Source organism: Mixophyes fleayi, chromosome 2 (genome assembly GCF_038048845.1).
Source record: "Mixophyes fleayi isolate aMixFle1 chromosome 2, aMixFle1.hap1, whole genome shotgun sequence".
In the NCBI taxonomy this organism is placed as follows: domain Eukaryota; kingdom Metazoa; phylum Chordata; class Amphibia; order Anura; family Limnodynastidae; genus Mixophyes; species Mixophyes fleayi.
In genome coordinates, this window is record NC_134403.1 from 154,531,404 (window position 1) to 154,554,282 (window position 22,879).

At 37.6% G+C, this 22,879-nt stretch overlaps 1 protein-coding gene across 9 annotated transcripts in view; it reads right to left on the reverse strand.

Annotated features, from left to right (window-relative positions):
• DMD (dystrophin) overlaps positions 1–22,879 on the reverse strand; it is a 1,967,742-nt gene that overhangs the window by 191,657 nt on the left and 1,753,206 nt on the right. For 6 of the 9 annotated variants that reach the window (XM_075200299.1, XM_075200295.1, XM_075200297.1 and 3 more), the window contains one exon: positions 8,476–8,547. The exons of the other annotated variants lie outside the window; for them this stretch is intronic. In XM_075200299.1, the coding sequence (XP_075056400.1) occupies positions 8,476–8,547 (72 nt within the window). The remainder of the gene's footprint in view (positions 1–8,475; positions 8,548–22,879) is intronic. 9 annotated transcript variants of the gene reach the window in all.

Sequence of the window (22,879 nt, forward strand, 5' to 3'; positions counted from 1 at the left end):
GCACTAAACACACAGAAAGTCTTATGTTTAGCCGAACAGAACCATCATGTGCTTTACCAGCCAGCGCACACTGAAACCAGGCTGCTTTACCAGTCTCCACAACCACTGTTGAGCCCTTGTGTTAAGGAATGAGCTGCACACCGTTGAACTAATTAATCTGAAACTTGGGTTGGGGGAGGGAATGAAATCCAGTGTTCACTTTTGTCTGTGTGCCATGTTGGAAATAAACAATTGCTTCCCCTCCTACCTTCACCCTGTGGGAGATTAAAAATGAGTAGCAATATTTTATCTCCCTTCTGCAGCTGACTCTTTCCCTGCACTGCCCCCTTTTCTTTAATATAACCGTAACTACAGCATTTGTGTACCTTTGTTAGACTGACTTCCTAAATCATTAGCTTCTCCTATCTCGCTTTTCATCTTTCAAAAACAGACAAGGAAAATGGTAAATCCAGCAAGAGTTTCGAATATGCTATCAGCCTGCAAGTGCCTGCTGTGTTTTATACTGCTTCAATGTGTTTTCTTTTCACTTGTTTAAAAAGAACTGAAAATCTTGCTTATATGTATGGCGAATGAAATAAGGTTAAATATTAACTTTATAAGGAACAACGTTCATTTTATTACATTGTCTGCCTTAGAAGCACTAATAAACTACACTGACCCTCAAGGTCAAAAAGTACCTCCCCAACTTCAACACCGGACACCATGTTTATGTATTATCAGTTGTATGCTACTGGACAACTTTGTATTGCAGATGATTGTATAATGCACAGCTACAGAACAAACAAGAAGTGACTGTTTCGCAGAAAATGCCACATGCTGGATTTTGCCTTTAATAAAAGTGCCTTTTAAATCCCAGCATAAAAATGCTGAAATTCAGCGATTTTACAAAACCAATGTTTGAGATATTTACCCTTTAGACTTTTTTTAACTAACATTTCAGATTTATCAGCTAACAGTGCTGGCAATGGAATTTTGTTAACACAGCAGCTAACAAAAGTAAAAAAATCAGAATTAATTTGGTGTTTTAGTATATGTACACTCGCTTTTCATGCACCTGTTGTACAATTCCATCTAAGTTGCATTCACTAGTTGGTGAATGTAGCTTAATTGGCATCTCAAATAGGTTGTATTGAACCTTTAAATTGAGTGTGCCAACAGTATACCCAGGTGTTCAGAGTGACCACTGTCTAGATTATGGATGCAAGGCAATAGCAGTGTCCAACTGGGGCATGAAGGGCCCATCGGGGCATGAAGGGCTCATCGGGGCATACAATGGTAGTGGCCTACCAGTGGGGGTGTGGCCAGCCAACAGAGCACCATAGTGCCCTTTGTGGGCCCCGTGGATTGCACAGGGTGGGTACCATGGACTGCAAAGTCTGGTCACAGGTAGGCCTTGTGGATGGCATGTTCTCCACCCCTAGGATAGGGGGTCTGGCTCTAAGGCAGCAGGACCAATTTTGGATTACCCTATTTCGCCAGTCCAAATCTGGGCAATTGGACATACTGTATTTATGTTTCAGATAACTTTCATTCTGAATATTCCTGCGTACTGTCAGATGGTTCTCTTTGGGTTCAATAAACCCTATATGAAGTGAAGGTTAACCTTCGTTCGCCAAGCGTTTGTGTTTAAATTCACATTATAATATGTTTCTTGTAAGACCTTAGGAAAAAGAATACAAAAATCACTTTTTTTTTAATGAAAATAATATAATAGCACTAAATAAAAGAAAACATACTAGCAGTGGGTAAATATGAAATGAAAATAAATAGAAATATATTTACAAAGTTTGTATCTATCATGTCATTTTGAGCCTTTGTAATTGTCTCCCTTGACATTAGTTGTCAAGACAGGTTTAGCTGGTGAGGCCAGCAACATCTGCACTGGGGCTCGCAGTCTTGGATGAGAGGAACATTTGCACATACGACATGCCAAGTAACTGTAAATCAGCTGTAATGGTTTAAATAAGACTATTACGGGCTTATGAAGAGTACTCCCAAAGGTGAGCTTGGTACCTGTTTAGCAATATAACTTGATACAACAATGTCTTAAATTGCAGTCAGTTTATTTTTCCTTGTGCTTTTCATTTTGTTCTCATGGAAAAAGTTGTTTATTTGTGTTAATGCCTTTCACAGACACATCTGAAGAGTAAAACGTCCTAAGCTCCAACACCCTCAGCATTGTTTAGATCTTTTGCTGTTCTTGCACACATCCATTAAAAAAAATATTTTCTGACCAGAAACTAGAATTACAATAAAACTACAAAAAGTTGTGATGTCAGAGTAACCTTCACATCACAGTGGGACATAGTTCATAGTTCATCAAGATCTCCTAGGTTGCAAAGCGTATAAAATTATCTGGCAGGAATCTGATAAAATCATTATATAAAATCAATTGCTATCATTTTTATTAGATGCAATAATACAATTTCTAAAACCATAACATTATACAGTCCCTAATACCACTGATGATAAATCATATTTTTTTTTAAGCTGCATCAAATAAAATGGAAACAATTCTAAAATACAGTTACTGCTCCCAGCTTTGTGTTTTCAGGAGAGTACTTTATCATTTCTGCTAGGCAGTTGTCTAATATAGTCTCCTAGGACTCACTCAACTCCCCTGGATGAATAATTACTTTTCTCTGTCTCACTGATAATTCAGCAGTGTTCACTGCTACTGAAATGGAGCAGGTTTTGGATGGGGGATTTCTAGGCTGCCGGTTTTGTTTCGCTGTCATAGTGTACAGAATTGCACAGCTTCTATGCACATTATTGTAAGACTGATCAGTTTACAGCAGACAATTCAACAGACCTGTTTAGCCAAAGCTGGACCAATTTAACGCCTTCCTTACCAGAGATGACCGCAAGAAATAATAAACAACAATAATACCAGCAGTCCACACTATCTATTCATTAACCGGGCTCCATTAATGGTTACATAGTCATTGCTTCCTAGTCTTGGAGCCAGAATAAGTTGAAAATCCCCAGGATAGCCCTTCGTAATTAATGAGGGGAAAAATGTCTCCTTGACTTACACCCTACATCAACATGCAATGATCCATTTCATATGGTTATGCTCCGAAGATCTGGTAGTCCAGAATTTTAACCGCCTCGGCCTGACATTGTAGTGTGTTTTAGCACTTTTTCTACGATTTTCATCTAAACCAAATAGAAATGTGGTTGGCCAATCACCAGCTTAGGCATGTGTCGTGGTCAAGCTAATTCGGTGATGTTGTGTAAATCAGGCAGTGAGAAGTTGGGTTGCAAATAAACTGATGCATTGTTGAACAGCATTGTTCTCCTTGGCAGCCAGAATGAAGCCTTATTCGAAACCTGGATCAGTAACAACAACATAGCTGTAATTTACAAAGTAGGTCTCGTGAAGTTTGGGTTGGGTGTGAAAGTGGAATTTACAAAATTTTTATTTAGGCCATAAACTATTGATTGGGGAAAATATGTTTAAAGGTGGAGTTATCATTTAAGGCCTATATAATAAACCACTATGTAAATAAAAACCTTTTAATAACTATAAAGAAAATAGTTTTCCTGTTTTCCATTTGAATCACATACTTCAAGTCTCTAAATATTGTATATCTCATTCATTCATACATAGACTGCCAGCACTCTGGGGTAGCTACATAGTTTCTATTGCATCACATTTTTTTAGCACTTAGCAGCTATTTAGCAATATTTGTTTGAACCAATGCACTGCACATTTAGGCACTGGAAAAATACAAATATCACCAAAGCACAGAGAGAGGAAGTTTTGCCATAAATGGAGCGTGATAAAATGATTGACATCTGCTGAGTCTCTTTAGATCTTTACATTGGTTATTCATTTGGAAGAGAAACTACTCATGAGAAGTATATTCAAGTAGGCCTTCTTACACTTCATATTACTTTCATATGCCAGTACACTGGAACTTTCATACTGATAGCTCTTTAGGAAAAAAGTAAGCTGCAAATCATATAGATATTGTGGTCTGATGCAGAGTTCACTGCAAAATGGAGAAGAACGTATTTTCGCTCATAGGCAGTGCAGTACACATCTCAAAATACATCTGCCTTAGCATATGTGTCTGGTTTATGATAAGTCACCATAATCAGCGAGTATTTGCACCTGCCCTCTGCCAGAGGTAAGCATCCTGCCTCTTCAGGAACAGGCAGTTGAAAGTGCCAGAATAGCGCAAATCTGCATAAGCCATACTTGCCAACATGGGCAAGATGATTCCGGGGAGGTCCGGGGTGCAGGTGGGTGTTCGGGGCTCTAAGATTTGCACCATTAGCCCCGCCCCCAAAACGAACATCATTACTCTGGACCATTAAAAACAGGGGGCAGGGCCACGATGACGCATCCATGATGTTATTAGGCACCGCCCCCTCCGTTTAGTTTACACGGCCGGTCAGGATCAGGGAGAATTGCCTGCTCTCCCAGGAGTTAGGGAGGATTCCCAGAAATTCACGAGTCTTCTGGACATTCCGGGAGAGTAGGCAACTCTGGCATAAACCCACTTCCTGGGTATGCACAGAGTGATTTCATGCAAGACACCCTAGACAAACTGGTGTAAGTCCCACTCTGCACCAGCCCCGTCTGTCCAGCTTTGTTGGGGCCTTCTCACTCATTTCATGCCCCAACTTACTAGGAAACCTGGTTCTTAACATTTGCACGTTTGTATATGGGTCATGAACGTCTGGCCCGATTCTTTAGGTGCATTGGAGAAAAAAATTACTTACACTAGGAAGCCCTTCACTTTATTTTCAGCAGTATGGGAAATTCCACATTGCAGGCACTTCCCACAACACTTTACAATCCAGTGCAGTAAGTGGAACCCCAGGCATATATGTGAGCACGTTACCAATTAAACATAACAATGGAAAAGAAAGGGGAAGTAGCATTAGCTTTTACTATGTTTTTTATAACACTATGATAAAATATACAGGCACATGCAGTTCTGTGAAAAGATACTTATTTCTATATTTCATATTTTTATTTAATAATATGAGTTGAAGCTGTAATATTGTTGTACCCACCAATATAATTCATACTTGCCAACTTTGGCAGTATGATCTCCAGGAGGGGGCTCCGTTATGGGGGCGTGGCCACACGGGCTGCATCGTTAGATTAAAGTGTGTATTTGTGGGGTCCTGCCACTTTAAATTCAGATTTCTGTATGTCGCTCTGCAACGTGAAACTGAAGTGTCAGCAACCAGTATGTTCAGACGTACTAGCTGTCAGCATGGCACTGTCTTCGTAAATGTGATGTGTCGCTTTTTAGGTAAGTCTTTATTATATTCATGTCGGTGTCATAGTCACTGTGTTTGATTTGTAGGTGTCCTCGTTGTCGGTGTTTTTACACTCGGGAAAACGTACCCAACCCGTTGGTCCCTGCTACAACCCCAGACAATGTCAGTATCTCAGGAGAGATCCTGAGATATTGCCATCAAAACGTGATGGCTTTGAAATGCAGTTTTTGTTCTGAAAATATCCTCAAAAAGGTTCAGCCTTTGTAAACTGTAATTAGTATTTCCTTGATTCTCACATTGAGCCTGATTTTCAGTTAGAAGCAAAGCAAAGAAAAGGAGCAAATTTGCACCTGGACAAACCATGGTACAATGCAAGGGGTATAAATTGACTTATTTTTTTTGCACGCAAGGAATATACTGGCTGTTCTGTCATGTAGCACACAAATACTTGATAGCTTAATTTTTACATTGAAATTAAAGTTGATCTATGACATGCCGTATCCCAACTATAAATCTGTCCCTACATTTTAAATTTACCTCCCCCTCTAATGCAACATGATTTTGCCAAAATGTTAAGTTACTCCTTTCCTTTGCTTTGCTCCTACCTCTAAATCAGGCCCATTGTCTCTTCAACATGTATCATCATCTTGGGTAGTATGTTTATTCTCCCATAATGTTAATTTATCTTGGTTAATTTGTTAATTTATCTCCGTGGACATCAGAGCCGGGTGCTATACAAGTCACCAAATTTCAGCTTATTTCAAGGACCTCACTTGATTTCATTAGTTAACATAATATGTGGTAAGACATGTGTCCTACCTAGACAGAGCATAATTGCTCAGGATATTTTGATTCTTTTTATTAAACATATTACGCAGCCCATTGAGGGGATAATGATCACAAACAAGTTTCACACAAGGGGCCTGATTCATTAAGGATCTTAACTTGAGAAACTTATTTCAGTCTCCTGGACAAAACCATGTTACAATGCAAGGGGTGCAAATTAGCATTCTGTTTTGCACATAAGTTAAATACTGACTGTTTTTTCATGTAGCACACAAATATCAACTTTACATTTCAGTGTACAAATAAGCTGTCAACTATTTGTGTGCTACATGAAAAACAGACAGTATTTAATTTATGTGCAAAACAGAATACTAATTTGCACTTCTTGCATTGTAACATGGTTTTGTCCAGGAGACTGAAATAAGAAGTTTCTCAAGTTAAGATACTTAATGAATCAGGCCCAATGACATGAAACACAAGGGTAAAGATGGACCTGCCCAAATGAGTTTACAGTTTTATGTAGCTTCTAATAATGTGTATTCTTTTCTATTACAATTCTGAAAGAAAAAATGAAATGAAAAACCAGCAATAGTTGATTCTCATTCTTATGTGAGACACCATTGATTTTAGTAGGTCGGAGAACCTTTGCTTTTGTGCTCAGCCATCATGAGAAGATGTTATTTGGAATTTCTTCAGCCATCTGTCATTACCCAATTCAATGCTAATTCATTTGGTATATATTACATAAAAGTATAGCTAAGCTAGTATCCATCTCTAATTCAATAAAAATGATCATTTGATAATAATGCACAGTGCTGGGCCACAGATGGAAAAGGTAATGGTGTTTGAACACTTGCGCTTTTTCATTATGCCAGCTATTTGCATGTTAATGTTGCAGATTATACAGTAGAAAGATCTGCCAGTAATGTGGGGATAGCAGGAACAGTCCATTGGTCACGTGATTCCCTCTATTATTAAATATAATGATTTCATTTACATTGCTAGGTACAAAGTAGTAATGTTCATGCAGAGGTATACAGAAATTATCTTGTACAGAGAAAATGAAGGCGCAGTGTGTAGGATGTAAAATGCTGCCCTTAATAACATAAAGGCCTGAAAGTACCGCACATACATCTGCCCTTACCACTGATACATCTGGAGATAAAACTAGTTAAGGAGTATTTCTTTTTATCAGATTCAGGACTTCACTAATGCGTACACTGGTTCAATTTGAAAAACAAACCCACTAGCCATGCTATGCATCGTATATTACATCCTCCTTTATACTTATGTGTGTTTGTTTTGTTTCTTACTTAAGATGGCTATTTGTATAATTGACATTTGAAATGCAGTGTAGTCAAGTACATAGGTATTGCAATTTCCAGTCTAGTAATAGAGACCCTGGTTATTCAAGAACGGAAATCAGATTAACGTTTTCAGCTTTACCTTTTTCATGACTATTTTATTCATGATTTCAGAGTTAATAGACATTATTTTTCAATTTATTGTGTTACTACACTGGGCAGCAGCTGTATAACCATTGGGAATACAAGTGAACACTAATCTTTTTGTCATTTTATGTTATTATTATTATTATTATTATTATTATTATTATTATTATTATCATCCTTTCTTTATAAAGCACCAACATAATACACAGTGCTGTATACTGAAGAGATACTGACATCAATATATTACATCCAAATACATGAAACAGAAGGTAAAGATGACCCTGCCCAAATGCCATCATAATCTTAGTCATGTGGGGAACAACTGATAAATAAGGTAGCAGATTAACATTTGTAGCTGCTGGTCACGGAAGTGTGTGTGGCTATCATAAGTTAGCAGCATTATCAGGCACCAATATTCAAGCAGCCATAGGCGAATGCCATTTTTCAGCCCAATTTGCCCACACACACCTGGAGCACAGTTAACCAGTAAGTCCATGACAGATATCTGAAAGCTCCCTATCAAATGTTGATTAGGATTAGAAATCTTTTGGGGTCACAAATGCTGCAATTTGAAACCAATTAGTTCTAACATGACTTGAATGGCAGAAAGAATTGCCGTGCCTGTTAAGGCTTCAATTTAAAATAACAAATAAATTTGATGCAGAGCAGTATGTGTTGCTTATTTGTTTTGTCAGATTTCAAATCAAAACTAAGAGGCGTCTAAATCTTTTACAATTGATTCTCTGATTCAAGTATGTTTGGCATAGGTGACAGACACCTAACAGGAGACATGTTAAAGGAATTATAGGTGCCTTATGCAGTTGTCACAGAGTGTTTTATACAGCGCAGCAAAACATTTACTCCAGTAATGTATATATCTTGGGAAAACAGAAAGTGCTTCCTTATTTTTTTGACTCCTGGCAAAAAGTAAAATACTTTATTGCCAGTGGCACCTTTAGCTATGTGGCATAGCCAAAAAAGTACTATGCTTTACCTTGGTATTGGTAGCCTAGATTTTTCCATAGGGTGCGATAGACAGGCTTGATCGTGACGCAATAGATCCAGCCTGCAAAAGAAATGTGCTCCATTTGTACATGGACACAAAATTCTGTATCCAATAAATACAGTCTAAAACAGTGAAATAGTTAGTGGAAATGGACACAATGTATGTTACGGTGCTACAAAATTGATTCTGCACCACAGATCAAATAACAGCATTAAAATCCACTAGAAAACAGCAATACCCCCGTCTATCCGAGATTGGGTCAAGAGACTTTAAGAATTTTATAGAGCCATGGACGAATTAACATTCTCCACGACCGATAAGTTCACAGAATACTACACCATTTGGTACCCATGGCTCGAATTCCAGAATTCGAAAAAATTCAAATCTCTATCTATCCCGACAACCGCCCCTGCATGACAGCTCTTATATTCAACCATCACTCTTTCTCTATGAACCAGTATTCAGAAACCCCTGAGTGATGTCAGCAACCTTCTGATTATTCTAGGAAATACCTTATTCTCCTCCACACCCTTTTATCCTTTCTTTCTCTTTTATCTTCCTTCATTCTTCCTTCATATTGACATTATAAATTGTACAATTGTTATTAATGTCTTTAAAATGTAATAAAGAAAAATGACATATAATAAAGCAAAATAAATCTGAAAAGTAAATAAATAAATAATTGGTATGTATCATGTAATTTGCAGCTGATTTTACTATAAAGTACATGTTGTAGAACTACAACATATTCATTTATGTTGTGCAGATTGCTACCCTACCATATAGTAACATGTTTTGACGATTTTGCTCTGGAAAACATTGTCCTGGAAAATGGCCCTGTTTTTAATATTGACCAAATGCCCAGTATAACTGTCCTTGTTTGGGTTGCTAAAGCATTGTGCTGTTTATGTTGAACTTTTCAAGGCGAATATTTCAAGTGCGGCAGAATGGTGATATGATCAACTCCGGTGGTTGAGTGTCCCATGCCTACAGGATGTTGCACACATAATGCACACAGTATTCCTGGTAAACGTGGCATATCTACTATCTACTATATAAATGCCTAGTGGCGTGTGTGGAAAACAAAAAACCAAGCTGCAGCGCCACCTGCTGGGCAGAGTTATACACTGACCTATATATTTCTTGAAGGAGAAGTGACAGTTGGGAGTGGTTGGTGGTTGCCGTGGGTGACAGTGGGGAGTTTTTAACACCTTAAGTAGCTTGATGAAGGATGTGGCGATGAAGATGAAGGATGAGGTGATGGAGAAAAATGTTGAGCTGGTGACATGTGGACAAAACCACGTTAAAAAAGGGCGCTTGCATCGGGAAGTAACACTCTTCCCCTGAGGAGGCCTGGGCTAGGCCCAAATGCATGACAAGAACCTTTTTAACACCTTAAGTAGCTTGATTTTACTAGAATGCATGAGTATCATGCACAGGTTAACTTGTAAAACATATGTTACCACTAAATGCTATTTAGTTGACTGACACTATTTTGTGACCCAATAGCCAATTATGACACATCTGAAACATTTTACTACTACTTTTTCCTGTTTGGTCTGACTAGCGTCAAAGTGTAACCTAAAATTAATTACTTAATTGCTCTACTACTGTGGCCATAAGTGTACGCAAGCACCACTGCTATTATTACCTGGTAAAGTAAGTAAAGATAAATACAGAAAACGCAGTGCACAGTAATTTCTTAATAGCCATAATGGCTCAGATTTTATGACTTCATTAACCTGTGATGCTCTGTTGTCCCATTAAGCTCCCTAAGGTGGACTTTTGCAAAGAAATTATTACTTTTCGTTTTGATAAATGAGATTTCACACCAATTGTTTTCGTTTTACATACAATGTGAAGGGGGCAATTTTTCTTAAACTATATATGCTCAATGTAATTTATGGTAAGCTATTTATGCTTAGCAAGGGAAATCAAATTGGCTGTTGTGGGTAAAAATAATTGTGTGTACTTTGCAGATCTTACCAAGGCATGTTATTGTAGCTCCTGGTCACTCTGTATTGCTCCTAACTGTGAGAAGTGCCAGCTTGTGTGATATGCTTGCAGAACGGCAAACACAGAAATGTGAATTTATCTAAACTTTCTGTATATAAATAACACCACTCACTATTTTTAAAAATGTATACTTTACAAGAGAGATGTCCACTTTCCTTTTTTTAATCCTATTCCTCACCTAATAAGATTATTATTTCTCTGCAGCATGAACAGTTATAATACTTTAACATACTTACAGTAGTTTCCAAATGCTTGCTTTAGGAACAAAGCAAAACAAACCCACACCAGTAATAGACTTAGAAAAGTACAATGTATATAAATGTAATAATGAATGTTAAATAAAATAAAAAAAAAGAAATCAGTCACTAGTCTGCCATCACAATGTAAATAATATGCATTAAGGTTATCCTCCTTTAAATAAATCCATCTTGACCATCTTACCAAATTAATATAATGCCTTTTAAATTAATAGAACTGTACAAAATGAATACTAATCTCACCTCAAATACAATAAGAAAAAGTACAATTAGTTTTACAGTTACTTACCTGGGGCCTAATTCATTAAGGAACGCAAATTCCCTTTTTTTTAATTGGACGGAAATTGCATGAAAGTACTCTCATATTGAAGTATAAACGGATCTCAAGAAACATTTCTAGTTGAATATGGTTATAAGCACACTCTACCTATACAGCCCATGCTGTATGCAAACAGACAACACATTGCAGGATACGCACAATGCATATGCATATATAAATTTAAAAACTCCCATCAGAAAAAAATAAATACATTAACACCTGTTGATAATATAATCATTAAATAAACATTTTTTTTTTAAAACATAAAATACAGTTATCAAGAGGTTATTAATGCCTACTATGCATAAAATGCATTTTTTACAGTTGCTTTTAATTGCAAACATGTTCTGGCATGCATACGTCATCACTAGTAATCCCCACTTACACCTGATCTGTAGCTGTGATTTGGCTAAAGATCACGTACCTGAGAGATGCCCAGAGCTTGAATTGGACGAATGTGCATGCGCTTGACCTTGACATGCCCTTATTGCACAATGCCTACGCGCACATGTCCCTTCTCTTCCCCATTCTGCCCTTCAAATTGGGAAGTGTCCTTTGCGTTGGAAGATGAATTGTATGCACTTGCGTTCACTGGTGTAGAGTCTGTTTCTGAGCATGCACAAAGCAATTTTACGCATGATATGGCACGTATCGGGATTTACGTTTCTTAGTGAATCAGGCCTCCAGTGCCTCATATCAAACTCAGCAGCCAAAAAAATTGCACAGGAGAACAGCTAGATTATTTTTATGGCATTTTCTTTTTCACAGAAAAACACTAAAGCCAAAACATGAGTGAGAACCATAAACTACAGCCAAAACTAAGAGCAATAACAGTGGTCGTTTTTTGGCAATCAAAGTTCATTAAAACTAGGCTCTTTCCTCACTCAAAATTACAGAACTGTCACGGTTCAAGTGTGTGTGTGGTGCTCCTACACAACAGGAAATCCCCCTAAGACTACGACAGGCAGTGAAATTATCCTCACAGCAGCTAGACAGCTCATGAATACATAGGTCCGGTGCTGCCATGAGGCTAAACTAGGTGGTCGCCACAGTTTAGGGGCCGCCAAAAGCAGTGAATGAGTTGAGATACTGTTACTTATACACTAAAATCCAGAGCTAACAAGTTAGGAGCAACTTTAAAATATGCTTATTTTACTCGCATAAGGTAGCAGGAAAGTTTATAACAATAATTAGCAAATTGTTTTATTAAATCATTTGGGAATATTAATTAAAGTAAAAACTAGAAAGAAAAAAAACGAGTGACTATAAATGTTTTATAATTTCACTATATATGTTTCTATTCTATACTGTGCATTTTGTGCTGTTTTTATACAAAACACAATCCAGTAACACTTACAAATGTGAGGCCACACACTTGCGTTTCCAATTCTTTTGAGTCATTAGTTGGGAAGAATCCCACTTGTCTGCATGTGTACTTGATAACAGGTAAACAGAATGGTTATGACATCTGGCTAAAGCCCCTTGCAGTGCAAAAAGCTAACCTGCGTGATTCTTTAATGAGACAGCAAGGGAAAAGATGGAGACCTGTAATCTTGAACAATATGAGACGCTTCAGGAAATCCAATAAGAAGTCAATCCAAGCAACAGGTGAAAAAAAGCAGACAAACAGAATCTTTTGCAGAGAAAATACTGCAAACAAATAATAGTACTTCCTAAGCACATGACTAGACACCAAAAATAAAACCTTTATCAGTCACACAGAAGGCACAACTGTGTAGTTGCATTAGATTGCTACAGACCATCGTGCTAGTTTATTAACAGAGGCAAATTTAGAGAGAGTGCCTTTTTTTTTAAGCAGCATGTGAATATCATTTATGGAGCACACTGATTGTGCTGTCTACCACAACACCAGCGCCAGGGCAGTGGCGGATCCAGGGGGGGGGGGGGGGGGGGGCGATCGGGGCAGGGCCATCTTAACAACATTATGGGCCCCTGGGCAAAGCAGTGCACCGGGGCCCCTATATGTATATATATATATATAGATATAGATGTATAGAGATACAGATATAGATATAGATATATAGAGATCGACAGATGTACTTGCTCAGTGACCCTTGAAGTTTTTTTTTGCAGGTTTTGTCTTTTGCAGGATTATTTATTCTAATTAGGAGCTCTGCCTGTGGGGCCCCCGGGCACCTGCCCATCGTGCCCAATGGAAAAGATGGCCCTGGATCGAGGCAATCGCCCCCCCCCTAGCAGGGACTTGCTGCCGACGGCTGCACAGTATGTGCAGGTCTGTTTGGCAGTGACAGTGTGCTGCCCGGCTGCTCTGATTGTGTTTAAAACACAATCATAGCAGCCGGGCAGCACACTGTCACTGCCAAACGGACCTGCACATAGTGTGCAGCCGCCGGCAGCCTTAGATGTCAAAAAGGGGGCGGGGCCTAAATCACCCCTCCTAAATCACCCGGGGTATAGCAATTTTCTAGATCCGCCCCTGGGCCAGGGGGGCATCTGCCCCCAGGGCCGGTCCCATAGTGGGCTACCTTGGGCTGGGTCACTGGGTCAGCTGCATTTTTTATTTCTTTAAAATGTTCCTGATAGGCTGCTGAGTCGGGTCTTGTCCCCTGGGCTAAAACTCTGCCAGCCCCACCCTGCACAACACTACCCTATGAGCAGAGCGGATGTGGATAGATTTTTGATTGGTTGCTTCTCGGTAATTCTTTGAGGATTCTAGAATATATGGTGGACGTCATAGTTGCATAAAATGAGCATGTCATTTTGAAACATTAGTCTTCACATATTTTACATATCATTAATCTCTGATTAAACCAATATAATTTACAGCAAACTACAGCAGTATAAACATTACTCAAAAATGTCAAGGTTAATAATACAAATAGCAAAGTAATATATGCAATAGTATGAGGTAGTGTTGAGTGTGGTCAACTTTCTTAATCAATTAATGACCGGAGGGTTTTCACCATTTCAGGACCATGCCAAGATCCCAATGTTTGCAATGCGACGGTTTAACATTATTTCTTACTTAATCTGAGCAAATTTTATAATAGGATTCTTAAAGACTAGAGGTAAAATAAGTACTTTTTGTGTTATTAGACATGAACCTCAACAGTCTTTCAAATATAGATTAACCTAAGCTATTTACACAGTTGCAGACACTACAAAATACGGAAATTAACAGCTTTCACACTATGGTAGCTGTTATATTGAATTTGGGAGTCAGACAGATACTTTCTGGAGTCAGTGCAGCTCACCATAAACTGTATATCTGTTCCCACTCTGAGAAAACCAATAGAAAAAAACAGTCAGTAGTATGATCATGGCAGGGAGAGCGTTGACGAAGGTTCACGGGGCATTTAACAACCAGCTTCAAGCAAAACCAGTTTCAAGCAAAATAAGCTTAAACCGTGATTGCTGCTTATAATAACTTTTTCTCTGCAGATATCTTAGTTAATTATTATAAACAGTAATTATTTATTTTATAGTTTTAAATACTGAATAAAATCACTAACCATCTCAAATTGTGCTACATCACTAATCAATATATACAATAGCTAAAGCTGGCGAGCAGGACCCTCTCACCTCTTTGTCCATTTTACTCAGTTTGTTTATTAGTTTACTATGTTTGTCCCCAATTGTAAAGCGATACGGAATATGTTGGCGCTATATAAATAAATGATGATGATGATGATTATAGCTACATATAAATGCAGTATTACAGATGTATTTTATAAACTCAACAAAATACATATTTAAATTACTCAACTGACATTTCATGTTCAACAATATCCTAAAGGGTCGCTGAAATCTAGACAGTGACACAAAGATGACTTTGTGTTACCATTACCAAGTTTGAAATGTAGCATACTATCACAACATGTGCTTAGGATCATGGGCCTGATTCATTAAGGATCTTAACTTGAGAAACTTCTTATTTCAGTCTCCTGGACAAAACCGTGTTACAATGCAAGGGCTGCAAATTAGTATTCTGTTTTGCACATAAGTTAAATACTGACTGTTTTTTCATGTAGCACACAAATACTTGATAGCTTATTTGTACACTGAAATTTAAAGTTGATATTTGTGTGCTACATGAAAAAACAGACAGTACTTAACTTATGTGCAAAACAGAATACTAATTTGCACCCCTTGCATTGTAACATGGTTTTGTCCAGGAGACTGAAATAAGAAGTTTCTCAAGTAAGATCCTTAATGAATCAGGCCACATATCGTCAAACTGGCTGTAAATATTAAGGGATGACAATCCTCACAATCCAGTGCACTGCTGTAATGAAGAGAAACAAATAAATAGATCTAATTTAGTAGTAACACAAAACGTGGCCTATATGTAAATTTATTAAATTAAATATTAGAACTTTTTATTAATAATGTATATTGATTTTTCCTCTCTTGCTATTTATAATATTGCTTTGCTTTATAATTGTTATTTGCTGTTGATTTCATTTAATTAATGTGCACAATTAAAAAGTATTGAACGGTTATCAAACGTCGCAAGCGTAATTTTCATTTGTTTTTCTTGAACGTGGTGTCCTCAGCTGAAACAAGAGGCCTCAAGAAAGTCCTTAATATGATTCAACAAAAAAAAAAATGTTTCTTGAATGCCTGGTGATGTCCATCATGGTTGTACCAGGCTTCTTATACACTTAATGAGAGTGGTGTGTGTTTTTGTTGTACTTATCTAAGTTTAGAATGTTTATAGTACCAGCAGAAACTTTATAGCGTTCAGCGTACATTGACAGTGCCTTAGGATTTCCAAACTTAGTGGCATTATTGCCTTTATTTGTCAATCATGTATGATGAACTGTGTAGGTGTTGGAAAAACAAAATTTGAGTATCTGGAACTTTTTAAACAAGTCTTTAACACAATGGCAATGAAGGAACCATGGAAAAATTTAATTGTGGGTCCCTCTATAGTAAAGTATTCTTTTATTCATGCTCAGTACTATCATGAGACATTTGCTCTATTTGTTACAAACAGTGGGCCTGATTCATTAAGGATCTTAAATGAAGAGGTATCTTATTTCAGTCTCCTGGACAAAAACCATGTTACAATGCAAGGGGTGCAAACTAGTTTTCTGTTTTGCACATAAGCTAAATACTGACTGTTTTTTTATGTAGCACACAAATATCAACTATAAATTTCAGTGTAGAAATAAGCTATTAAGTATTTGTGTGCTACATGAAAAAACTGTCAGCATTTAACTTATGTGCAAAACAGAAAACTAGTTTGCACCCCTTGCAATGTAACATGGTTTTGTCCAGGAGACTGAAATAAGACACCTCTTCATTTAAGATCCTTAATGAATCAGGCCCCGTATTTTGTATGGGACATAAGCTTATTCAGCTTCCAAACATCTTTGACATGGTAATCACAATGTATTGCCCCAACAATTATTTACCATATGTACCTTTATATATAGTTGAAAAATAATTGACAAATGTGTGGTAAGGAACATGGATTGTAAGCTCCACTGGGGCAGTAACTGATGTGAGTTATTACATACTCCCTGTAAAACACTGCGTAATATGTAGGCGTTATAAAAACATTAGAAATAATAAATATGCTACTTGCATTCAAAGGAAAATGCACCAATCGTGTGATAGTGTGGAAGCAATGTAATAAAAAGATGGTCAGAATCCAGGCTGGTAGCAACAGATTAGTGCAGCAGTATAGCTGCACTTCCTGTGCTTTGGATGGAAATACTGGTTAAATGAAACTCATTAAGCCTTTGAACTACCATTGAAATTATCTATCGGCACGAGATTTCGGCTACAACATTTACAGATAGCGTTACATTGTACCTACCCTTATGGCATTTAATTGTAAGTGAAAACTACTGCTCTTTGTTATTAGGTTCATAGAGATCACTACATTTAAAATGGTCACACGTGGGCTCATCCTGGCCCCTTTGTGATGGGATCAGTTTCCAATTAATCTACACACGCAGATGGCCAAACTAGACAGACCTGGCTGCTTGACATTCGGGCTGAGTGTCTGGAACTTATGGGATATACAGTGCTAATGTGTCAACTGATTTTGGGGCATGTCTGAAAATGTTCCTATTTGGCAATTTGTTACAGCCACTCACATGACTATATGTGCCAATTTCTGCACCAAATTCACTGCATGTGTGGCCAGCATTAGAGAAATCTGATGTCCAAAGTTAAAATGCTTCCACTGCAATCCGATACTCCTTGGTGAATGTAACGGATCTTTCTTTTATAATGTATAGAAGAGTTGTAAATTATCATAAGCAATATAAAATAACAAACTCTCTGATTAAATCAGATGATTTATTTTACTTTTAAAAAGAAGGAAATTTAAAATATGGAGAATCATGAAAAAATAATGGGCATCAGCAAAGTGCAATCAAGTTAAAGATACACTACATTGTAATGGATAATTTCAATATACAGATGAAGACAACTGTACTGAAAATCAGCAGCCAAACAATGACAAGGTCATACATGTCTTATACATAAAGTTTTAAGGGTAAAGATAATTACAATGGTTTGCGGGAACTTCCATGAAATGTTATTACTTCAGCTGTACACAGCTGTTGTTCCACACCAACAATCTTGTTTCAAGCTTTATAAAATCAGGTGGAAAATAAGGCGTCTGCACATTACCCATAATTTCCTTAATATGCTCTCTAGATAGCATCAAACAAAGCCTTGAAATACTTTATCTCATAAAAAGGAGGGCACGGTGGAATGTCTCTTCAACCAGTGAGATTATGAGAAGCCAATACTCAATAAACATACATACAGTATATATATATATATATATATATATATATATATATATATATATATAATTTATTTTTATATTTAAATTCAATTTTTACATTTTGAGTTTGTATGTGTAGTAAAAACACACAATAATGCTGTAATAAATCCAGATTTTACATGACATCTACTATTGATATTAAATATGACTGTGTAACTGATTGTATCTTGTTTGACGCTTTGCTAGTGAATATGTGCAGCATATACATGTTTCCAGCACTGCCCAAGTTCTCCATTATAGGGCTTTTATGTCTGCTGGACATTGTCAATAACAAAAGCTGGTGCTCTATAAGTATAGCTGTAACTTTCACCCCTACAATCTATTTCGCATGCAGCAGCTAGATTTGCAAATCGTTCTCCCACTGATGAACTGCTCTGTCAATCTCTACATGGATTGCCTGTTTATTACAAAAATACAATATAAAATACTTCTACTAACATACAAAGCCATCAACAAAACTGCACCAAAATACTGTACATCTACTTACTTGTCTCCCAACGCAACACCTCCATTCTGCACAAGATCTGTGTGTCTCATCCACACTCATTGTCTGCTCTCATTCCTGGTTACAGGACTTTTTTGGGCCTGAACCCACTTTGTGTAATTCCCTGACTCGCACAAATAGACTTTCCTCTTGTCTTGAAACCTTCAAGCATTCTCTGAAAACTCACCTCTTCATGCTAGCTTATAAAATTCCTTAACCACCCTCTCAACCTCCCTAGGTTACCCTATTACCACTCTCTCAACATCCCTAGAGTACCCTCTTTTCACCCTTTACAGAGTTCACACAAGAAACCAACAAATCTCTGACCCCCTAACCAACAATGCTGTGTGACTGGATCATATAGCCCACTAAGCATTTTTTTAACTTTTGCTGGCTGGTACCAATATGCAATTTAACCTCATGTATCTAACTCCCATTGTCCCATAGATTGTAAACGTGCCATCAGGACCTTCTTACCTATCTGTCTGTCTGTATTAGCCAGAATTGTTTTATTATTGTGTTTGCACCCAATTGTAAAGCGCTACGGAATATGCTGGCAATATATAAATAAATATTGGTGATGATGATGATAGCTGGCACTTCTCATCTTATTACACATAGGCTTGCTTTTCAATTACAAGAAGATGGGAAAGTGGAGTTTTGATTTTACAAAATTATATACATTGATAAATTAATGCTTATTTGCTTGTCTACAGTGATAAAATATATTAATTTTTCAATTGACTCTATCTGATCTCCATTTGCCTCTAAGTACTGACTAATGAGCATTTGATCAAGCAAATAACGCACAAGCACGTTTTCCATGTGTCTATTTAATACACTGATCCATTATTTATAGTACTTGTTGGCAAATGTATCTGAATGTCTAGGATTGTCAGCTTTATTAAAATGGCAATTAATAATAAGACAACAAAGTTTGGCTTGATGGCCCCTTTTATAAAAAAATTTGCCACAACCATTTGATTGTCACTATAAGAGAAGAACTCAAAATGAAAAAAGGCAATTAAAAGTGTTGTCATTAGAACACACTATTCAGACTTCAAGTATATCAAGAGTGAAGTAAATGTAATTAAATGTACTTTGCACAAATTGTCTTCAACTCACATGATGTGAATTTGCCATCCTCAGAAACTTACATGATACTTCATTGCCTGGATTTTTTCCCACGCTTTACCAACTCATTAATGTCTTTCCCATGATTACCTCCTATGATGCATACCACCCATCTCAGTACTGAGGAGTGGGAAAGGCTCTGAACTGCCAAGCTAAGCTCTTGTACAGCCCGTGACACACTGTAATATATGTAACCAAGTACCAACTGTCCTAGACTTACTCCAAAACCATGACCTCTTTTGGTCGTTGTGTGTCAAAAACTGGACATTTCAGGACAGCTGGGAACTTTTGGTTGCAGCAGAGTATAACCGAATAGCCCTTTAAAACAGAAAAATCTAGGATATGGGGCACTTAACAGCATGCTATTTAACCCACATTTCTTCACACATTTGTATGCCTTTGGCATGGTCCACCAGTTACTAATCATCATTATTAGCTATTTATATAGCACCACTAATTCCGCAGAGATGTGCAGAGAACTCACTCACATCAGTCCCTGCCCCATTGGAGCTTACAGTTTAAATCCCCTAACATACACAAAGCCCGAGAGAGAGAGGTCAATTTAATAGTAGCCAATTAACCTACTAGTATGTTTTTCGAGTGTGGGATGAAACCGGAGTACCCGGAGGAAACCCACACAAACATGGGGGAACATACAAACTCCAACCATTCTCTCCAATTTTTCTCCCATATCTGTTATTCTTAGGATTTTTCCTTACCTCCACATCTAGCTGTCCTGTGATGCTCTTGTCCCTCTTCACATTGAGCCTCCCCTTGCCTATCTGTCTACTGAGTACTACTTTTACATGTCCATTACTGTCCCAACTTTTGTCTGTCTTTCCCATGTTCCTTAAAATCTTGACCCTAATTCATTTTTGGGGTCCATTTATTATTTTGTTGGTACCTCCCATTTTTGCCAGTCTACTTTCTTCCATAATCCCATAGAAACAGAAGCCATACTAAGCAGATATATCAAATACTCATCTTAACAATACTAAAATGATTATTTTCTGTACAGATATCAAATAATGTCAAACCATCTATTATAAGCACATGCAACTTGAATAGATAATTGTATGCCATTGTTAGCTTCTGGGATCCAGTGTTACGATATGCCTCTTTTTATACAACTCCAACTGCTTTTATGTAAAATGTACAATACAGGTTATCTTAAGGGAAAAACAAAATCTACAAAAATAAAGCAAATAGCTGGATATTTATAGCCGTCTGTAAAAGTTACATTGTTAAATAATTGATGAAATCTGAGCTAGTATTTCAAACTTATTTTGCTATAGATATGAATCAGCAAGCCTTAGTAAATCCCTAGAATTTTAGGAAGCATATATTATTTATACTTCACAATGTACAGACAAAACTTGTCCTTAGCTTATAACTACTCAGAAATTTCTAGTCTAGTACTTTAAGCAATATACGTGATCACACATTGATTTATATACACACACAATACATATTCAAGTTCCATGAGCAACACACGTTTCTGGGAGCTACAAAGTCACAATGCAACCTAATTCTCAGAAATAAGTTATTCTCCAGCATTGCAATCAACACATAACTGTCCCTGGCACGATCCTCTTTCAGATAATGTCCTAAGACAAATGGCTCATCAAGTTGAATCGACTATACTGCACACACTTTGAATTTGCATCACACTGCTGGCCACTATCTGGATTTTTTTTAAGCTCGATAACCTTACCTGTCCAGCTGGATGTCTAAATCCTTCCTCCAGAGGATTACATTTTTTGCCGGAATTTTAAAAAGAAACCAGAGAGAGACTGCATCCCTTCCTAATAATTGTTGAAGACTGTTGCCATGGCAAAGCTAATTTTAACATGGATGCCTCTGGACTTCACATGAACTCCCCCGTTTTAATTTCTGCAAATGTCAGTTACAGACTGAAAACCCACTAATGACTGGCGAGGGCACAATGTTCCACTTTAATTAGAATAATAAGCAATGCTGATGCATAAAGTACAGGTTTGTGAATTACTGCGGAACCCATACTGTCAAACTTAATTACCACTGATGAGGGTTGAACTCAAGATTTTTTCCCCAAGAACCTTACAGTATAAATAGTACAATTGATTCAGCACTGCATTTTAAAGACAAGTTTTATACTACATTTCTGTTTAGCATGTTGATATGGACAAAGTGAATGTTTGCCGTGTCTGAGACACTATTTTGTAAATAATTAATAACCATATATCTTCTTTTTTCTAAGGTTACATTTCTCATAAAATGAGTGAAATATATTTTCCAATGCAAAAATGCTGAATACAGAAATCATGATGATCTCATACAGAAAATAAGTTGACTATATAAACTTTGCCTTATTTAAAGGGTAGTTTGACACCACAATCTTTTTGCATAATCATTTGTTTCATAGAAGCATGAAAAATGTGCTTTTGAGGGACCCTGCTACATCCATTATCTAACTGTCAATCTGTGACTTCCCAATTGCCTCCTGTGTGGGTCCTCCTATCATTACCCATTCATTTTATAAACAGTATAACAAACATAGATTTATGAATCAATGTGTATACTCCCTACAAAGAAACGGAGATGGTGTATGGAACCAGGGTTACAACTCCTTAATCCAGTGGTTCCCAAACTGTGCGTCTAGGCTCCCTGGGGTGCCTTGGAGATCTCACAGGGGTGCCTTGGCCAGGGCCAGTGGTAAGCAAGCTGGGGGAATACTTGGTAAGTATTTTGGCTTAGGGGTGCCTTGAAAAAATGTTGGAGACCCTAAGGGTGCCTTGAACTGAAAAAGTTTGGAATCCACTGCCTTAATCTAATCCATACCCAAACTGTACTTTTTAGCCCAGTTGTTCTCAGGAAGTACCAGTGGTGGAAATGTAACATCTCCTTGAAAAAACACTTCAGGTGTTACATTCCACCTTCACAGGGAACACTCTGGGAGTTGAGTAAATTAAGCTACCATTGTCCTTTTTTTTACTCCCTATTGCCCACTAGTGAGCTCTACCAGACAGCCAGGAGCTGGACCCAGAATGGGTCACCTGAGGGTGGACACCTGGAGGAGGTAGGAGAGGGGGCTGGATAGTGTGAGGAGCCCACCAGTCAAGACCTTCTGCAACTCCCCTGAGCAGGTCGTTCCCACGGTGTGATTATGAAGTTGATAAAAGTGGCTACCCTGGGAGCTGAAGGGAAGCCTAATTATTTGTAGCTGTGGCCACAGTAACTGTGGCTTGGCTGTTTGGGTCAGAAGGCATGAACTTTGCCTATTATGTCCCAATTCTCCATCCTTGGGAAGCAAGGCAATATTAGTTCTATGTGTTCTGCATTATCACAAGAAGAAAGTTACAATATTGGTTGTTGTTGTGTGGTTGCTGTAATTACATGATTGTTTATTT